Source organism: Octodon degus, unplaced genomic scaffold, assembly GCF_000260255.1.
Source record: "Octodon degus isolate 3935 unplaced genomic scaffold, OctDeg1.0 scaffold00078, whole genome shotgun sequence".
NCBI classification, from domain to species: Eukaryota; Metazoa; Chordata; class Mammalia; order Rodentia; family Octodontidae; genus Octodon; species Octodon degus.
The window spans coordinates 8922043-8942312 of record NW_004524654.1 but is presented as its reverse complement, the minus strand read 5'-3'; the positions used below and the strand labels follow the sequence as shown (position 1 = coordinate 8942312).

The 20270-nt window shown below is 42.5% G+C and overlaps 1 protein-coding gene across 4 annotated transcripts in view; it reads right to left on the bottom strand.

The window, feature by feature from the left end:
* Positions 1 to 5450: 5450 nt before the first annotated feature.
* The window catches only part of Bcl11a (B cell CLL/lymphoma 11A), a 97723-nt gene continuing 82903 nt past the window's right edge, over positions 5451 to 20270 (bottom strand). Inside the window, exons 4-5 of one of the 4 annotated variants that reach the window (XM_004636185.1) lie at positions 15810 to 15952; positions 5451 to 6312 (exon numbers count right to left, since the gene is read on the bottom strand). In XM_004636185.1, coding sequence (XP_004636242.1) covers positions 6211 to 6312; positions 15810 to 15952 — 245 coding nt within the window. In that variant the 3' untranslated portion in view covers positions 5451 to 6210. Of the gene's footprint in view, positions 6313 to 13931; positions 15953 to 20270 lie in introns of those variants that run through there. The other 3 variants (XM_004636184.2, XM_004636182.2, XM_004636179.2) reach the window with 3 other exon arrangements.

Here is a 20270-nt window from a genome sequence, read left to right as displayed (position 1 = left end):
CACACCCGGTTTCAGGGCTGGCAAGGCACATGCCGGGGCTGGCATGGCATGCGGTACTGGGGATCAAACCAAAGTCCTTGTGCTTGCTAGAGAGGTGCTTAGACACTGAGCTATCTCCTCAGCCCCATTTTTCTTAAATGGAAGCATGAATTATAGCACATATCTATAATCCCAGCACTCTAGGAAGCTAAGGCAGGAGGATCACAAATTTGAGACCAGTCTGGGAAATGTAGTAACTTAGAATCTGTTTCAAAATAAAAAAGAGCTGGAGATGTAGCTCAGGGAGAAGGCTGAGTACTGGATTTGCTCCCCAGTACTGCACCCCTCCTTCAGAAAAAGTCAGCATGATGACAGTTCTCCATTCCAAGCCAAAAATCACTGCCATTTTTTTTCTGTGACATGAATTCATGAAGTATACAGGTTTACTAGCCAAATGCAAAGAAAAACCCACAACCAAACATATGTGCCACTACTCCATTCCCCCACAGCCATCAAGACTGATGGTTGTCAGGACTCCTAAGCCAGAGTCCAGTTCACTGAGTGATCCACACTGTTGGGATTGGCCACGGGCTGCGGGAAATAGTAAAGAGCAGAGAGAAACTGCCTATGAATGGGGTTGAGAACAGAAAGAGGGGACACCAGGCAAGCCAACAAGGCAGTGATCATGCCATGATTTTGCCCTGTGTAGCCAACTCAGAGACCAGCCTCACTCATCAGTGCAGACCGAAAAGCGAGGCAGGCCAGGCCTGGCACAACAGACCATGTCAGAGGCAAAAGAAAAACGTACTCTGAGAAGTTGAAAACTAAAAAGAGAACCACAAATAAGGCATAGTGGCTGCAGGCAAATCCACACAAAGGGAACCGCTTTAAAGGAAAATCTCTTGTGTGCCTGAGTTCTGAGCTTTGGGTGAGCCTCTGAAGAGAACTATTTGCATTTTGGTTTTCCCCCTTTGTGTGGCAAAACAAGCAATAGGCAAAATCAGCCACTCTGAAAAACAGTCATGAGTGAGTCTCTGCAAATCACAGAGCTGGAGGGAAGGAAGGAAGGAAGGAAGGAAGGAAGGAAGGAAGGAAGGAAGGAAGGAAGGAAGGAAGAAAGCAAGCTGACCTCAGGTTCCTCTGATTGGCTTTCCCTTATCTGAAATGAGAGCACAAACCAGTGGGGAGAGAGGGGCAGAAGGGACCAATGGCAGCAGGGAATACCTGTTTGCACTACCAGGAAAATTCAGGAAACAACCACCAGGGGAAGAAAATAGGAAAATCACACCCTCTCAGACCATCCTCAGCAGGGACATTTCAATTGCGCTGCTCTGCACCTGGGCTGCTTGCTGTCTGGCTGCAGTTCCAGGACTGGCTTGGCACATTCAGGCTCTAAAGAGCTGCTGCACACAGCAACTGTCAACCCAAGACATTGAAAGTCCACCCATGTCCTCTTCAAGAAGTAATGTGAGTGAAAGGGTACCTGGCAAAAAGAGAAATGACAGCAGAAGAGCTGAACTCGGCAAATTAAAGAAAGGGTAAGAGAATACATAACATCTCTAAAGGGGGCCAGGAGTCCCTACTCAAGAGGAAGATGAAGAAGGTTGTATCAGGAGCAGAGAAAGAATGTGAGGCACAGACAGCACAGTAAGAGGAACCATCCTCACAACTCAGAATGAGAGGCAATCTCCATCAGCCCTCCTTTTAGTTCATTGCTATTTCCCTACCTTTGAACTCAAAATTAAATAGCCCAGTTACAAGATTCAGGTCCTGCTATTGGCTCTTTGGATTCCCTAACAGGATATGATGTGGCCTGGAAACTCAAACTAAGTGGGTGTTTCTCTTAAATCCTGACTAGAGAATGGAACAGATTGTGAGATCTATTTAAGTCATTTGAGATGAATTTGGTTTGATGAGTAGCTCTTTTTTATGCCCTTTTAACTTTAAAAGCCTTCTCTCAGCAATTCTTGGTCTGTAAGTTTATTTCTATCATTGGAGAAGTGAATTAAAGAATAATCCTTCCAGGTAGTGACCTAAGTGTTCCCTGTCACAAGGATGCTATGTAGAAGCCCTGAAATATAGGACAGGTTTACGTGCTCTCTTACTAGGACTGGCACCACCAAACAAACCCTTGATTTTGTTCCTAAATCCTTCTGGGATGCAAACTCTTCTGCTATTCTAGCTTCCGAATCTACTGGGTCACCAAGGAGAGATTTGTCACTACAATTTGGACAGGAAATAAAGGATCTAGGTTCCATTTCCAGCTCAACTGTTAAGGAGCTACACAATATCTGCATGACTTTTTCCCCACGCCTGTGGTATAGGTACTCCCTTCATCTTTGGATTGCCAATCCTTGATCCATAAATTGAATGATTGCTACGGTCCCTTTCAGCTCCAGTCTATCCTTTCCCTACCTAGTTTATAGAATCACAAAGAAAATGGCCTCTATTATGTACATAAATTATTCTATAATGCTTAAGACATGAGTGTTTCTCAGGAACATTTTAGAAACTATACACAAGTGGGAAGATAATGTGGGCATAGCACTAAGGTATCTTATTTGCACTAAGATAGGAAGGAAAAATCATCACTCTTTTTTTATTTTGCTGAAGTGAGTACTTTGGCTTGATGTAGCCCAGAGGTAGGTATTAGCTGACGAGTACATCTCCACTAGGGAGTCTAAGGAAAGGATTATGGAGCTCAGAGTTCCCTCAAACAAGATGAATTCTTGAAGAAGGAAGGCGTACTGGCAATGTGTGTTGTTTCTGAACTTCTACCAGGTTCACAGTCTCTCAAATCTATTGCCTTAGCACCACACCCATAGTGAACCAACAGCCTACAAAATACTCCAATCCTCTAATCCTCTTTTCCACTATTTTCAGAACACTGTTTAGGAAAATAGGAACTTTTCATAGAAACAAACATTAATACTGAGGATTTTAAAGCCTATGTTAGTAACTGTCTTCTTCAACGTTGCCTTCACTATCTAGCTTAAATAAATAAAACAAGGAAGCATAAAACCAGAAGGAGCTTCCTGACCACTTACTGCAAGGAGCTGCCACTAATTCACATGCTTCACAACTCCGGGCATAATTGTGTGGCACCTATTCTGGACCCTCTACTAGGCCACAGTAGAATCTCAATTTGTGCATACTAAGATTTTTCTTTAAACTCAATGGATTTTGATACAGTTTTGTCTCAGTGTTCAATAGGCTGGTGCTAGGTACTCTAGGGACTTTGAGTCACTCTGCCACCATGGATCCCAAAGACTGACAGATCTTTGTTTATGTGTGACAGTCAGGACCAATAGCAAAACTAATGTGCAGAGACCAGGATTGGGAAGATGAGAACAATGCCTGCCTTTGGTCCCCACCGTCCCAGCAACCAGCCTTGTGTCCTCTCATCTGTGCTCACAGCATGTCAGGCAACCAATTAATCTCCCTGCAATTGAAGTTCCTCCGTCCAAAGAGGGCACGGCAAGGACCCCAATCAGATTTGTCAGTCCCTTTCCCTGCTTCTACCAGTCTCAATAACCGTGACCTTGACATATTGCATAGAAAGATGATTTCCCAAATCATCAATCTTGTGTGGGGCTTCAAAAGCTCTAGTCCAATAGTTATACTACTAATTTCTCTTAGTTCATTGAAAAGCAAGGTTTGTGCTAATATTGTTTGGACAATTAAATGCTGCTATCTTCTACTCTGAGTAACTCATTTAAAGATAGCAATACACAAGGTATTGAACATTGTTACCTTCCTATTACCTTGTTTTGAAATGTTTTGGGGGGTTTTGCTTCAAAATAAAAATAGAATAAAACATTTTTAAAAAGTTCTAAGACTGGCCGTGGTGGTGTGCACCTATATTCCCAGCACTTGGGAGACTCAAAACAGGAGGATCACTATGAGTCCGATCTATGTAGTGAGCCCCTGTACACCCTGTAGGCCCTTTCCAAATTCATTTTTAAAAAAAGTTCTAGCCTTACATAACACCATTGTATAATGAATCCCATAGAAAAATTTTTGTTTGCATTCAACTAAAAAAGGTATGAAGGAAGACAGGAAGTGTATTCTTTACTTGTGTGTAGCAAAAGATCTTCTTCCAAGGAGGAAGCAAAAAAAAAAAAAAAGGTGACATTTATCCACTTTTGTCTCCTCCCATCCCCAAAATAATAAAATCATTTCTAAATATAGTGTCTATGTAGATACTGACTCCTGAGAAGAAATAAGAGGTGGGGTGTAAGAAGAGAAGACCAAGTGCAGCCCCCATGGCTGGAATCCTGACTGTCCTGTTTGGGTGAACCTCCCTTGGGAATTGCCCCCACTCCTTGCAGGCATCAAGGAGGAGCTGAGCTCTCTGGGGTGGATGCCATCACAAAATTCCTCACTGTCCCAGGGGCAGAGCATGGGGCAGAAAGAGAATTTCTTGGTAAAGTAACTTCTTGGTACTTGTTGGTAGTGCTATCTTCACCTAGGAACCTTCAAAAGTTCATAAAGAAACCCTGTACCCTTGGGATTCTTTACCTGTCATGGTAAAGCCACAGGTGTCAGGGAGGGATACTTGTTCCCACTGCAGTGCACACAGCTATTGATAGGAAGAGACCACTAGGAGTACGTCTGCCAATGGACTCCCTTGGTCTCCGTGTGTAAGCCACACATTTGGGTCTGTGAACATGTATGCCAGAGAAACCTAGTTTCTCAGCTCCCCCTCTTAGTAATGGGGCCTCCTGCAAGCCCCATAGCTTAGTGAGCCTCGGCTTCCTTGTTCATGCGGTGAGATCTGTCCTAGTGAGGATCAGAAGACACGATGGACATGAAAGCACTATATAAAGTTTAAGAGAGGACACTGTTATTCATGATGAAGAAACAGAAAAGAATCCAGGTGCCAATTATTTTGCTGACACTAGGTAAAGTAATCTAATCAGGGGGTGGTTAAGGATTTTCCCCACCTAAGTTCACAAGCAATATGTAAATCTATAATATAGTGTCTTCACTCTATTATTTATAAACCTAGTTCAATATGCTAAATTGTGCTGATTCTTTTTTAGATCTCCAGGCAGTAGAAAACACCAAATTGAGAAAATTTCTTGGCAAATTAATTGGACCAGAAGGAATTTTTATCACATATTTGTACATCTCATTTATTCATGTCATTAATTCCTAAGGAATGAGGCATTACTATGATTACAATGATCTATTCCAGTGTGACCTTCTATCTTCCTATAATTTTTCCCCTAATAAAATCTAATCCACATTTCTTGATGAAAGTACTAGAGTTGTAATGTTTGTTTGTTTGTCCACATTAAGATATATTTGTTGGGGGGGGGAGATATATTTGTTGAAGGTTTAGGATCCTAAAAACTGAATATTTAATAAATGACTACTAACATTTATCAACTTCTTTAGAATTTATCATGTAGCCAGTGACATTGTCTTTCTTGATCTAAATTAAAAGACAAATTCAAATCCTGCATGGTAGCCACCAAAAACATATATTTGAAAAACAGGATTCAGCGTGCCATATTATGCATTATTTAATGGTATGTAAATCATAAGTCAGACAGTAAAATCACACTTCAGCATTAATAAGCAGCAATACTGCTACTACATTAATTATAATATTGCTATGCTTTACTCCTAAGTTTTGCACTCTGACTTTCCTTCAAAATGTATGCCATTTGACAAGTGACAACCTAATTCCTGCCCTATGTCTCCTCTCCACTCCTCAGATCTGTTCCTCCTACCCACCGATGGGCATCTGCAGGAACCTCTTACAGAAAGTCATAATGTCTCATGAGCATGAAAATTAAAGAACAAGCAAACACCACCTAAAGCTCCAACATTTATTGTGTCAATGTTAAGCACACTTTTTAAAAGACAACATAGAATGTATAGAAACAAGGGGTTGGGGCTCATGCTCATCTCCACAATACGGGTAATTAGGTTGGCTGGTTTCAAAAGGGCTGGACACAGCTCAGGACTGCGATGGTCCAAGGGCCCTCTCTATGGGACTGATTCACTGTTCCAATGTGGGTCTGTTTTTTTGTTTTTACTTTTTATTAAAAAATATAAATAAAATGGCACTGCAGGCCCAGGCTGGAAGGACTCCGCAGGACTCTGTCTTCGCACAACGGCTTCTTGGAGGCTACTGTCAGAAAACACCACAAACTAGCAGGATGACGGACCACGCTGACATCGGCTGGGCGGCATGTGTCCACCCGGCCCCTTGGGGCTTCAAATTTTCTCAGAACTTAAGGGCTCTCGAGCTTCCATCCGAAAACTGCCACACATCTTGAGCTCTCTGGGTACTACGCCGAATGGGGGTGTGTGAAGAACCTAGAAAGAGGTTGGAGACAGAGGAGGGGGGGAAAAAAAAGTACAGGTGTGACTTGGCCCAGTGATTTTCTGTTCTCTCATTAGCATTTTAAATTATGATTTAAATCAACCACAGGTCAAGCCACTGTATCTTAAGCATGATTTCGAACACTATCTCCCCTCCCCACATACCTGACGTTTGAGCGACTTTCCCGTACCCCTCCCTTCCCTTCCCTCCCCCAAAGGACCCAGATTCCCCCCACCCAGTCACATGATCGCCCTACTACACTCGGGGCACACCTGGAAGGAAACACTTTCCCTTATGACTAAGAAGACTTAGTAGGAACAGTCCTTTGCTTGAGGAGAGCAGGGGAAGGGGTAGGGAGGGGGTCATATTCTTAAAATAATAATAAAATTATAAAGAAACAAAAAAAAATTGATGTGAAAGCAGCACAACAAAAACATGAAATGTCATCAAGTTCAACGTCAAAGCAGCCAACGATTTACAAGAGGCGAACAAATTTCTGAAGAGAAAACCAGAACCCAAAATAGTTGCTCTCAAATTGCACCAAAACTGCCTGTAGTTTCTTTCAAACATGCAGTTTTTCTTTTCTTTTTCTTTCTTTTTTTTTTTTTTCTCTCTCACTCTCTCTCTCTCTTTCTTTATTCTTTTTGTCAAGGGGTAAGGCACTGGTGAAGGGAAGAAGGGAGTGGTTAGTTTCACAGGGTTCCTCCCTTGCTGTGGACATTGACTTGAAGCAGAACTGGGAGTCCGGATGTGCGAGGAGGGTTACCACTGGCATTCCAGGCCTCGTTGCCATGGCGACCCGAAGCAGGGGCCTCGGGCCTTCTCTCCCCTGACTGGCGCTGCAGGAGGCCGGGGTCTGGAGCTCAGCGGCTCTCCCGCTCACTCCCTTGAGCAGTGGAGACCTGGCTGAGGGGCCTGCTGTGTCCAGGTGGGCTCTGGGGACTCCCACTCTCAGTCCAGCACTAGTCACTGTCGTTGAGGCCCCGTCAGCAGCTGCCCTGTTAAACCCCTTTGTCTGATCTGCTGCTGACAGTTAAAGCCTTAACAGAAAAGCACAGGCCGGTGCCTTGGGGGCTCCTGTGTCAGAGACCCCTTGGGGGTAAATTGCTTACTTTGCCTTTTCTGCTATTTTTATGGAAGACTATGAGAAACCTGCCCTTCCTTTATGTAGGCTTGCCGTGTTACAGAAAGGAAAAAAGTATTTCGATCAACCATTTAGTTGTGTTCAGTCAAGTTTCGATACTAGAGTACAACGACCCACATGAACTGCGTCTGTCTCCCTTCCCACTTGGGAAGGCGGAGCTAACTGCATCCCATGACCACAGGTGACACTGGGAAAGGGAGAGCCACACAGGCAGGCCCTCCCGAAGGTGATTCCTAGGCCACGCACTGCAGTAATCGAGCCATGGAGCGAGGAGGCTGGCAAGCGAAATGCCCACGTCTACAACCTGCCACTGCAGTGGCCCTGGAGGAGGCGGACAGAATCGGAAGCCATCTCTGTGTTCTAAAATCCATTTCTCTAAACATGGCTTTGTTTATTCTCACTGGCAAAGCTTCAGGACCTCGGGAGACACTTAGGAAAATTTACTAAGAGGTTCATGCCTTTTGAAAGTTAGCAGTCTTTTTAAAAAGTTTTCTGTGCAGGTTTAAAGAACACTGGCAATCCCATTCTTTTTTTTTTTTTAAGGGAAGTTCTCTTAAAAAAAAAAAAAAAGAATGGGATGGATAGGGATGACAGTAGAGTGACATTCATACTAAGGAATATACAATTATAATGGTTACCACCAATCCTGTGTGTGTGTGTGTGTGTGTGTGTGTGTGTGTGTGTGTGTGTGTAATGGGAATGATGTTAGGAAAATCCACCATTTCTTCCCTTACTCTCTAGCAAAGTACTAGAAGCAAGACAGGATGGGGCCTGAGGCTTCTAATTTCTTTTCAGAGTAGCCCCAAATAATCCCAGTATGTCTCAGCAAATCTTTAGTGTCTGTGAATAAACCACCTCAATTCCTTATTTCTCCAGTTGAGATAGTCTCTAATCCACTGCTCCCTCCACCACTCCAAGCATCATGAATATGTACAATATGGACTTATTGCATATACAACAAATGGTATTTAAATAAACAGTTCTCTTCACACAGTGCTCTGGGAAAAACTCAACTACTTCACACCTTCTGCCACGGCTGTATACATGATAAACATGTTCACCCCATTTCTTAGTAACCTTTAGAACGTGTTGGTTTCAGTCCTTTTGTAGGTCCTAAACAACAGGAGGATAGCAAATGGTCTCAGGGAGGAGGTAGTACTGTATACGTACTGGAGAAATTTCTGGATATAAGTCTGTGAGAATAGTATTTGCTGTATTCCTGTTTATTAGCTTGATCTCAAAATAAAAATCAAAAGGAACATTTTGTCAGGAGTTCAGGTACACAGAGAACGTTCTGTTAGCACCTCAACAGTGTTACAAAAACAACTGAAAGAATTGAGATAGTCATGTTCTTAGTATTTTCTGAGTTTTAAGATATATCAGGAATTAGTCTTTCTGTGGGACTTTTTAAAATGTTATTTTATAGTAAGATTTTAAATTGTAGGATTCCAGATACAAAATGACACTCAGAAGTTATGGTCTCACTGGCTGTTTTCATGCTCTTAAAAGTTCACTCAGGTTCAGAAATATTTTATCAGAACTCAGAAGACAAAATAACCTGAAGAATCTGTCTCCCAAAAATTTATGTAAATTTGGGGGTCACATAGATCAAACAATCTGAGATTTATCCCCAGCTGTTCTCCCCCTCCCCATTCCATTTGATTTAAGAAATCTGAACACACAAGTATACTATATCCACCATTAATTTTGTCAGGAGGCAAAACCTAATTACACTAACAGCATCATACACTGAAAAATTAAAATGAATACTGTTTGTAAAACCTACACAGCTGCACTCAGAGCTCCTAATAAAAGAGCGATAGGGACGCAGAGAAGTTTTATGGACATTTAATATGGTAGAGCAGAAATTACCACATCTAAAACCAGCATGGCACTAGGGAACATTTCTATCTGTCTGGACAGCATTCTGGATTCAGTTTTGGAGTCATCTAACCCAAAACACACTTAGCTTTTCTCGGTTCCCTGACAAACGCCCAGTGTTCCACGTAACCCAGCCGGATCCCAGCTCATCTACTGTGAAGTGTTCTCCACTATCTTCTTTGGATTCCTGTTTCCAGCCAACACTGCCTTTTTAAAAAATAACAACTTTCTCATTCTTTAAAATGATGAACCTCTTCTTGCTTTCAATAAAAGGCACTGCATGAAAGGCCACCTCACTGGTGTTAGGGCCTAAGAATCGAGCAACAAAAATGCTACCACAAGAAGACAACAGAACAGCTTTTGTTTTGGTTTTTACAAAAATAAGAACAATGTCAGATCCATTCATCTACACTGGGAACAGGGACACAGGATCACAGAGGCATGGGTTTTAATAAAGCAAACTGATGCTGCAGCATGCAGTATTTGAGAAACTGACAACACAGATTTCCAAGGAGGGTTTTTTTTCTAAATAAACCTAACTTGATTTTCAAAGATATTTCATAAATCTGTTGGTTGGTTGACATATAACTGAAGGGCACACTACCATTTCTTTCTGTCAGCCCAGAAGAATCGGTAAAAACACCGAAGATAATCTGTAGCGTCTATGGTCCACAGGTAAGATACCACACACCTCAGGAAATCAGGAGCTGATCTTAGAGATTGGGCTGGCTGGATCTGGCTACTCCTGGTTACTGCTTTCTGTTCTTTTTCTTTCCTTCCTCTTATTTATTAATTTTTTTTTAACCTGAGGTCTTTGTTCTGGACTTTTAGGACTGAGGGGTAAGGTCAGTTCTGACATGACAAAAGACTGTTATGTAGAAACTAAAAGCTGATTTAGGAAAAAAAAAAACCTTTTTACCTTATGTTCTAAGCTAGGGCAGTGATGAGAGAATAGAAGAGAACTTTTAGACAACAAGAACAGCAAAAAATCCAAAAGAAATAAAAGCTTGAGATGCTATTACCAGCAAGTTTACCACTTATATCTGAATGGATTTCTCTTAAGAGATAGAGCAAGTTTTTAACATCAGACTGGAAACGCCTTCCATTTCTTGAAAATTATTCTAGAACTGTAAAGCCTAAAAACCATGTCCATGGTTTGAGATATGTCTATTTTAATAAGTACTTTATGTTCCTTTAGGGTATAATACACGCATCAAAATGCCCATAGAAATAATCCTGAAAAAGACTGACTGGCCTTCTCTTAAAACCTGTTATTTTCTTGAAAGTAATTTACAGAGTGTGTCAAATGAGGACACAAGAAGCTTACATTGTGTACTTTAATTTTTTTTATTTTTTTCAATAAAGGGACAAAATGGGTGTATGAACAGGTTAATGCAGACAACTGCCAAAAAAACACAGACAGTGGTTTTTCCAATAGAACTTAACAAAGACCAGAAACAAATACAATAATAAAAAGCCAGGTTGTAATGACCTTTGGTCATCCAAATAAAAAAAATAAAAACAAAGAAAAATAAAAGATCAAATTAAGTGCCTCTGTTTTGAACAGGGCACAAGCAATAATAAATAGTGACTCCCATAGTAAAAGATAAAATTTCAAGTTACGACAAACAGCTTTCATTACAGGAATAGAAAAGGCCAATAACAAAATATTCTGCATTGCCATTTACAAAAAAGTATTGACTAAAGCGGGCTTTCTCTTTAATATGCTTTGCATATGAAATTCTTTCCAATCTAAATATAAAGCACCATTTAGTTTTTGGCAATGAAAAAAACTGCAAAACATTGTTTTTTTTTTCTTTTCGTTTTTTTTTTTCTTTCTTTCTTTTACTGCATATGAAGGTAAGATGCTGGAATGTAGGGAGATAGAAGGAAAGGGACAAAAAGCACACTACATAACAAACCAACGTTATTAGCTTGCAGTACTGCATACAGTATGGCAGCAGGAAAAAGGAACAAAAAAGGATATGTACAACCCTTATGACAGCCGTCCGTGTGACATTCTAGCAGGCTCCCCCAAACCGCCATTATATGGCTTCTCATCTGTACAACGTCACACTTTTTTGTTTCTCTTTTCTTTTTTGAAGCATACAAATAATTTGCACTATATTATCCTGCCAAATTAAAAAAATATACTGTGGCAGCCTGTCTTTTTTTATTTCCACTACCAAAAAAGGTACATTGATACCTTTTAAGAGAACAAGCAACAGTTAAAAATACAAGCTTCAATATAAATACTATAATGCCTAACACTAGATGAACATTTAATTCAAATACCATTCTAGAAATACAGAAAAAAGACCATAAATGTGTTTTAGCATAGGAATCAACATGAGTGTGCATTTTCCTATATTTAAGTACTATATAATCTTAAACCTTTCCCCAATGTATTTTTTTTTACAACCTGAAGAGCGGTGTGTAATCCAAGGCATAGAATTTTCACTACCATTTTTAAATGGATAACAAGTCTTGTAACACCACCAAGACAATGGGACCCTAAAATGCAGTTCCCCCCTAAACATAATGAAGTGTTTTTTTAAAAAATTTTTTTCTTAACATTTATATTTAAAAAAAGTTTTGTACAAAAAAAATCCTTGCACTGTAGAAGCGAAAGCAATCATTCATTTCTATGTTAAGTGTATTCTGTTTCCATTCACAGCGCTTGCAAAGTTGCGTCCAAGTAAGTAAGCTCATTAGTCAAGTAAATGTCTGGCAAAGTTTTTAAAGTTTATTTTTAAATGCTCATCAATGAGATTGTGTTCAATTGTTTTTTCAGCGTTCTTGCAACTTTTCCCTTAAGTATAGACCTGTAAACTGGGAAAATTGTACAGTGCACTTAATTGTCCTATCTGAGCAGGTTTATTTTATACTCAACCTCTGTATCTCTGATTAGAGAAAAGATACAGACATCACAGGCAGAGTCAAGTGCTATTTGAACACCAACTGGGGCAGATGCTAGCTTAATAAAAAAGAAAAAATTAAAAAAAATAAAATAAAACAATGAATCCTCTTCCATGTTAACACAAATAGCACACAGTGTATGGAAAAGAAATGAAGTACAACTTTTAGGGAGCACAGACATATATACTGCTACTCTTAAAATTCTTTCTCTTCTTTTTTTAAGAATGTCACATTTAAACGCAAGTCTCAAGAATTCATAGTTAATCATCATTGTATCAACATTAGCTTATACACCTGTTCTAGTTTCAAATGGCAAATAGTACCATGTTGTGCTAATAAATCACTTTTTTTCTCTGTTCCCCTCTGTCAAACCTTACTGTCAGCCTCTTCTTTTTAATACAGTATGCAGGGTCTTCAGTTTAACATTTGATTGTCCACTGACAACCAAGTGAGTCTGGATCTATTTCTTTTGATGCCAGAATTTTTAAGATATCTTTTAAAATAAGTATCTTCATAAAATGAACTCCTTACTCATGTATTTAGTCGTGTTCCAGGGTTTTTGCACATTACACATTCAATTTCATCATGTTTAAAAAAAATAAAACTGGGCAAAACAGCCCATTTCTTTTAAGCTCTCATTAGGAGCAATGTAGCTTTTTATACTGGTTTAATCAGTTTTTGTTCACAAAGTTAAACTAAAGGGAAAATGATGATTAACTAGGACATAATGGGTCATATCTTTAGGTAGCCATTGTTGTGAGAAATACAATATAGAATTATACGGTAGGTCCTAAGGTCGATCACCTTACCCAATTCTGAATTAAGCTATGAGTTTATAACAAGTAGAAAGAACCATCGGTGTGGTTTTAACAGATCCAAGGCACTCATATTTTAAAACCAAATGATAGAATAAACTCGTTCTGTTTTTCTGTTAATTTGTCAATTCAAGGCCTTTTTTTTCTTTCCTCTCCATTTGATACATTTAACCCTTTAGAGACAGGCATTTAGCTCATAGGTTTTTTTTTTTTTTTTTTCAGTGCTATGCATTCTGTCTATAGAGGGTTAGACCAAAGACTGTTCTATCTCCTCACATTAAAAAAAAAAAAAAAAAACAAAAACTGTACATGATATGTATTACAGAATGTATGCAGCATGGTCATTTTTTTTTTCTCTCTCTCTCTCTTTTTCTCTCAGAACGGAACTGGAAACAGCAACATGTTTGCTCATGTTTGCTCAGTATGAATTGGGGACAATTTAAAACAGCCATCACATACCATACATGCTGTCTAAGTTTAAAAAAAAAAAAAACATACACAACATGTAAATTATTGCACAAGAGAAAGGCTCAAAGTTTGCGTAAAATGCAATAGTATTGCCCCATACAGATCATGCATTCAAACGGTGAGAACATAAAGGGAAAAAAATTCTTTAAAAAGAAAAAGAAAAGAAAAAGAAAAAAGGAAAAGAAAGAAAAAAACAGGTGTGCTGGTGACAAGCACTCTTATATTCTTAGCTTCCATTACTTCTGGTTTTTTTGTTTGTTTGTTTGCTTAAATCACATGGGACTAGAAAACAATCCTACAGGGAATGGGGCTGGAGGGCCCTGGGGAGGCGGGGTGGTGAGGAGGAGGTGTCAGGTGGGAGTGAGGGAAGGGTATTAATATACCTCTATTCAGTTTTTATATCATTATTCAACACTCGATCACTGTGCCATTTTTTCATGTGTTTCTCCAGGGTACTGTACACGCTAAAAGGCATCTTACAAATTTCACATTTGTAAACGTCCTTCCCCACCTGGCCATGCGTTTTCATGTGCCTGGTGAGCTTGCTACTCTGGGCACAGGCATAGTTGCACAGCTCGCATTTATAAGGCCTTTCGCCCGTGTGGCTTCTCCTGTGGACAGTGAGATTGCTACAGTTCTTGAAGACTTTCCCACAGTACTCACAAGTGTCGCTGCGTCTGCCCTCTTTTGAGCTGGGCCTGCCCGGGCCCGGACCACTAATATGGGGCGTGCTCCCTCCACTTCCCGTGCCGCTGCGCCCCGAGATCCCTCCGTCCAGCTCCCCGGGCGGCGTGGAGAAGCGCAAGCTCCCGTTCTCCGACGAGTGCTCCGACGAGGAGGCAAAAGGCGATTGTCTGGAGTCTCCGAAGCTAAGGAAAGGATCTTTGAGCTGCCTGGAGGCCGCGTAGCCGGCTAGCCACTGCGAGTACACGTTCTCCGTGTTGGGCATCGCGGCCGGGGGCAGATCGAACTCCTTCTCCAGCTTGATGCGCTTGGAGAAGGGACTCAGCGAGCTGGGGCTGCCCAGCAGCAGCTTTTTGGACAGGCCTCCCGAGGCCGACTCGCCCGGGGAGCACCCGCGGCCGTTAACAGTGCCATCGTCTATGCGGTCCGACTCGCCGGCCACCGAGTCTTCGTCGCAAGTGTCCCTGTGGCCCTCGGCCTCGGCCAGGTGGCTCCGCTTGTGCTTCTCGCCCAGGACCTGGTGGAAGGCCTCACTGAAGTGCTGCATGGAGCTGAGCACCATGCCCTGCATGACGTCGGGCAGGGCGCGGCCCTCGTCGCCCACGCCCACCACCGCGCCCCGCGAGCTGTTCTCGTGGTGGCGCGCAGCCTCCAGGCTCAGCCCGAAGCCGTAGTCCACCCTCTCGCTCTCTGTCAGCTCCTCCTCCTCCTCTTCCTCCTCTTCTTCCTCTTCCTCGTCGTCCTCCTCTTCCTCCTCGTCCCCGTTCTCCGGGATCAGGTTGGGATCGTTCTCACTCTTGAACTTGGCCACCACAGACTTGAGCGCGCTGCTGGCGCTGCCCACCAGGTCACTGGTGCCGGGTTCCGGGGAGCTGGCGGTGGAGAGGCCGTCGTCGGACTTGACTGTCATGGGGGACGACTTGTGCATGTGTGTCTTCATGTGGCGCTTCAGCTTGCTGGCCTGCGTGCACGCGTGGTCGCACAGGTTGCACTTGTAGGGCTTCTCGCCCGTGTGGCTGCGCCGGTGCACCACCAGGTTGCTCTGGAATTTGAACGTCTTGCCGCAGAACTCGCACGACTTGGACTTGACCGGGGGCTGGGAGGGAGGAGGGGCGGATTGCAGAGGAGGGAGGGGGGGCGTCGCCAGGAAGGGCGGCTTGCTACCTGGCTGGAATGGTTGCAGTAACCTTTGCATAGGGCTGGGCCGGCCTGGGGACAGCGGTGGGCTAGACGTGTTCCCTGCCAGCTCTCTAAGTCTCCTAGAAAAATCCATGGCCGGAGGCTCCATAGCCATTGGATTCAACCGCAGCACCCTGTCAAAGGCACTCGGGTGATGGGTGGCCAGGGCCATCTCTTCCGCCCCCAGGCGCTCTATGCGGTGGGGGTCCAAGTGATGTCTCGGTGGTGGACTAAACAGGGGGGGAGTGGGTGGAAAGCGCCCTTCGGCCAGGCCGGAAGCCTCTCTCGATACTGATCCTGGTATTCTTAGCAGGTTAAAGGGGTTATTGTCTGCAATATGAATCCCATGGAGAGGTGGCTGGGAAGGACATTCTGCACCTAGTCCTGAAGGGATACCAACCCGCGGGGTCAGGGGACTTCCGTGTTCGCTTTCTAAGTAGATTCTTAATCCATGAGTGTTCTGTGCGTGTTGCAAGAGAAACCATGCACTGGTGAATGGCTGTTTGCAAGTTGTACATGTGTAGCTGCTGGGCTCATCTTTACCTGCAAAATAATACAACACCGACATCAATGTTTAATCACGAGGCAGGCATCAGCAATTGCTTAATCATGTTTCAACTCCAGGCTTCCCTGCCCCCACCCTCCACCCCAAGACCTAACCACCCATGCTCCTACTAACTCTTTGCTTAAATGGGCGCCACACACATGATGGTCAGTAACCTATAGATATTTGTCAAACCAGTCTTCCCGCTCTAAAACCAGACTTCCCTCCCTAAAACTCAGTTCTAAGAATGCTTATCCAATCCCAAAAGCAGAGAAATTCTAACCAATTAGAGCAAGAAGGTAAGAAGTCCTATAACCTAGGGACCACAGCAGATAGTTTCTGAACTTTTCCATCTCCTCATCAGCTGCAGTTGGGGACAAGCCATTTAATCTCTGTGTACTTTGGCTTCTTCAACTGTTAGTGACCCAAGAAACAGTTTTGCTTGCTAGATCCTATGATTGTCCTTGCCAATTGCCGGACGGATGGAAGGTGAACGTGCTAAAATACAATTGATCCAGAGATACAAAAAAGAGAAGGTCAAACACTATTAGTTTCCCTGGCCCTCCAGTAACTTAGGCTAAAACATACAAATTATTGATATTGTTGAAATGAGAAGGGAATGAAAACTACACTGAAAGACAGACGAGCAACCTTCTCCCATCTTGGCCTGTGCGCAGGTCAGCAGGTTCTAATTTGGGCTCCATAACACCCTCCAGGGACACCCATTTTTAATCTCAGGGAATGTTGTGAAAAATCTCAAAAGAAAAAATTTCATTCAGATTTAACTGAAAGCCAGTAACAAATCCTTAGGAGTTGTCCTCAGTGCAGTCGGTGCAAATCTAGAGAAGTCGGGAGGAGGGGCTGGTGCCAACTTCAGCAAACACACTGCCCTGGTGGAAGGCACGGTTCAGGCAGCCAGCACCATGACAGGCAGCAGGCTGAGCAATGCTGCACTAGCCGCCTCCTCATTATTTTGAGAGGCTAACAACGTGAACCAGATTATACAACATCCTGCGCCCTCGGCTGAGACTCAGCTCCAGTTGAGAAAGAAACAGAAAGATACAGTTCAGCTAGTCAACTCTTTGGCCAGTAGCCAAGCCGTCTGGAGAGGGGCCCTGCTGAAGTCACATTATTTCTCTCTTGCTGAAAAGAACCCGAGAGTAGTAAATGCCACTTTGGCAGAGAGGGGGCCAGCTTGACTTCACAAAATCATTCATTTTTAGAGATAGCTAAATTGAAATTATATATATATATATATATATATATATATATAGTAATTTAGCAGTCAACTGCAGCCTTAAAAACGGGCACCCTGGTGATGGTGGCCTAGGGACAAAGATGAGAAAAACATGGTGTCCCAGGAATTCCGAAAAAGGTAGGGCTTAAAATATAAATGAAAAATAAACTTTCTCCCTCTTTTAAGCAGGCCTAGCACAGTCCCTTTAAGCCCACAGCTAGCATTTGTCTGTAATTTTTTTAAAAGGACAAAATTCACCAGGGAGCTAAAGAGTAGGAATGAGGAATTCATCAATTATATGACTTCTCCATTTAGCAAGTCAAAAAGAAAAGCTGGCAGTATCTTCTTAGGAGCCCCAAACACTCATATTCCAAAACAAGCCGTCTCGCTCAAGCATTTGTCTAAATAATGGACTCCTGCCCTGACCTTGTAATTTACTTTACAATGCATTTATAATCTCCCTCAATATATCCCACTCCTGGGTAAATCTCTTTAACAAGATTAGATAGTAAGATACCAAAATTAGGTTTCAAACATTTGTCTAATGTGGAAGGGGAGAAAAGGCAGCAAGATCTTAAAAGAAAATGCTGACATTAGTCTCACATTATTTGCCTATTTTTGTTTGCCATCTCTCTTCAAAGGGAAATAAAAAGCTTCATTGAGAGTATTTTCATAAATTTTTTGTTGTTGTTGAACAATGACTTGGGTCCCAACTAGGCAGGAAAAAAACTATCTGCTTCCAACTACCCTGACCTTCTGTGGCTTCCTCCTCTGCCTCCCTAGGATTCTGGGTTATTATCATACGTTTAGCCTGACAATTGGAATTGGGTGAGTAAAAAGGAGATTTGTCAGCTGAAGCAAGTCCTTAACACTTTCATCACTCCAAATGCCTTCAAATCATATTTCACCCTTCTAATCTCCCGAAAGCCGGGACTGGCCCCATAAGTTAGTGATGCTGCTTCACAGGTGCCACGATATGGCCACTGATAAATGCCAAGATCTGTGGCTTGTAGCCCTCTCTCAAGAATCTCATCTGTACCCTCACCAAGGGCCTTAGACAAGGAAAGCGCATGTTATATTGTTGCCCTGCACTTCCCTAAATTTTTCCAGAGCGTCTTATGTGATTACACTGTAGTACGTTAGCACTGACGCTGTCCTGCCCCCCCATACATTAGGTCAGAGAAAATGTCATTTTATCTTATAGCTAGCACACAACACGCAGTTTTCACTACCACATTTTAGTATTCTCATCAACTAGATATTCTAGATCATGAGGGCAGTCAGTGTAATCATAATGTCAATGAGAAGGGCTGTTACGATTGAGACTAAAGATTACATGGAAAGAGCTGCTCTCAAACTGGTAATTATTACCAGTCCACTAATAGCAAATGATGCATTACAATTTCACCATATAATCTGTATTTCACTCAGCTCATGCCGGTGCACCATATTATATTACAGTGTTCACAGATTCTAAATTCCTAAACTGCAGTCATCAATAAATGTGTTACTTGCCATAATTTGTGAAATTACTTTGTTCATAACATCTTTGATGGTTTAGAAAGACCAGAATTGATTTCCTGCGTGGCAAAATTAGGGCTACATTGATTTATTGATGTGTAAAATATAATAATATTCTTCATTTACTCTGATGAAAATCAACTTCTCAATTTGAGAGCCTCATTGGGCATTCACAGGGATTGTTTTGATTTAAAGCAATAAACTGCGATGAAGCCCCCAAGCACAAGAACTCAAGGCATCGAAAGGGTTAAAGTGGTTGTTCGCCTATCCACTAGATTGCATTTTATTTCATGGGAAGGAATGACCTCCCATGTTTAAGGAGTCGCCAGTGCAAAAAGTCAGATGAGTAAGCCTCAAATTTTGGAATAAGGAAAACTGAGGCAAACTCCTTCCTGTTGCTAGCTTGTAGCTATAGAACAGTCATTCAACTTCTCTGAGCCTTTAGGTTCCTGTCTATAAAATGAGTATAAAAAGTCACTTTAATGGATTGTTGTAAGGTTCTAATGACAAATGCATATGAAAGCCCTCTGTAAACTATCAGGTCCAACGTGCAAGTGCGTTTTCATTACCACCAGGCGTGATTAATTACCGAGGGTAATGACTAACCACATTACATGCCCAGAACAGCTTCCAGGGGAAGGTCCGACTGAGGGCAGTATCACCATGGGCTCTGGCTAGAGAGACAGGAGGGCAATTTTAAGTCATTGTTCTGCTTTCACAACCTGGGAGGCCACAGGCTATAGGCTCTGAAAGCCAACTGCAGACTGGCAATGCAGCTGAGTGAGGTGGGCATCAGTCTTGTTATAGAGCCTTCTGGAACCGTGCAACCCATTTGCACATGCCTTGCTCTCGTCACTCCTAAACTGGTCCTGCCAGATTGGGCACCAGCAAACTATGAACCCTGCCTCTGTGAGTAGTAGGTAGAGGAGGACTGGGGCTCTATACTGGGGTCTCACTTTTCCACCCATCAAGCAAACCCCCTGCCTTCAGGAAAACCAAGCTGAAGACTGACTGAACCGTTTCCTTGATCAGCAGCCTCTCAACTCCACTTTCCTCTCCGCAGCCCCTTGTTTCCCCTCCCTCCCAGGGTGCTCCAGCTGGGAGGGAGTACTCCTCACTCAGCCAGCATGTAGAGACTGGAACTCGAGAGCCCAACCCCCTAAACTCGTTGCCTGACCTAGCCCAGGCTTGGGGCTTGTGCCTTAACCCCTGCACCACCCTCAGGACCCAAGAGCTTGTGAAATTACTACAATAACTCTTTGTTACCTGAGATTACCTAGGAGTTAGCAAAAATAAACAACTGGCTTAGAATTCGTTGTAAAAGTGCATGTCCTGCCTTGCAGACTCCATTCACAGATGGGTAAATTTAGGTTCCCTCCCTTATTTAAGAAGAAAATCCTGTTCTAGCCTTAACTCTTGCATCTTACTCTTTTTTATTTTCTTCCTATGATCCTCTCCTTTTTTCTTTTCCCTCCCACAGCAGGCTATGTTTTTTCATTTACTTTCAAAATAAAAAGTAGATGCCCCCTTGTTTTTTCTTGAACCTGATTTTATTACGT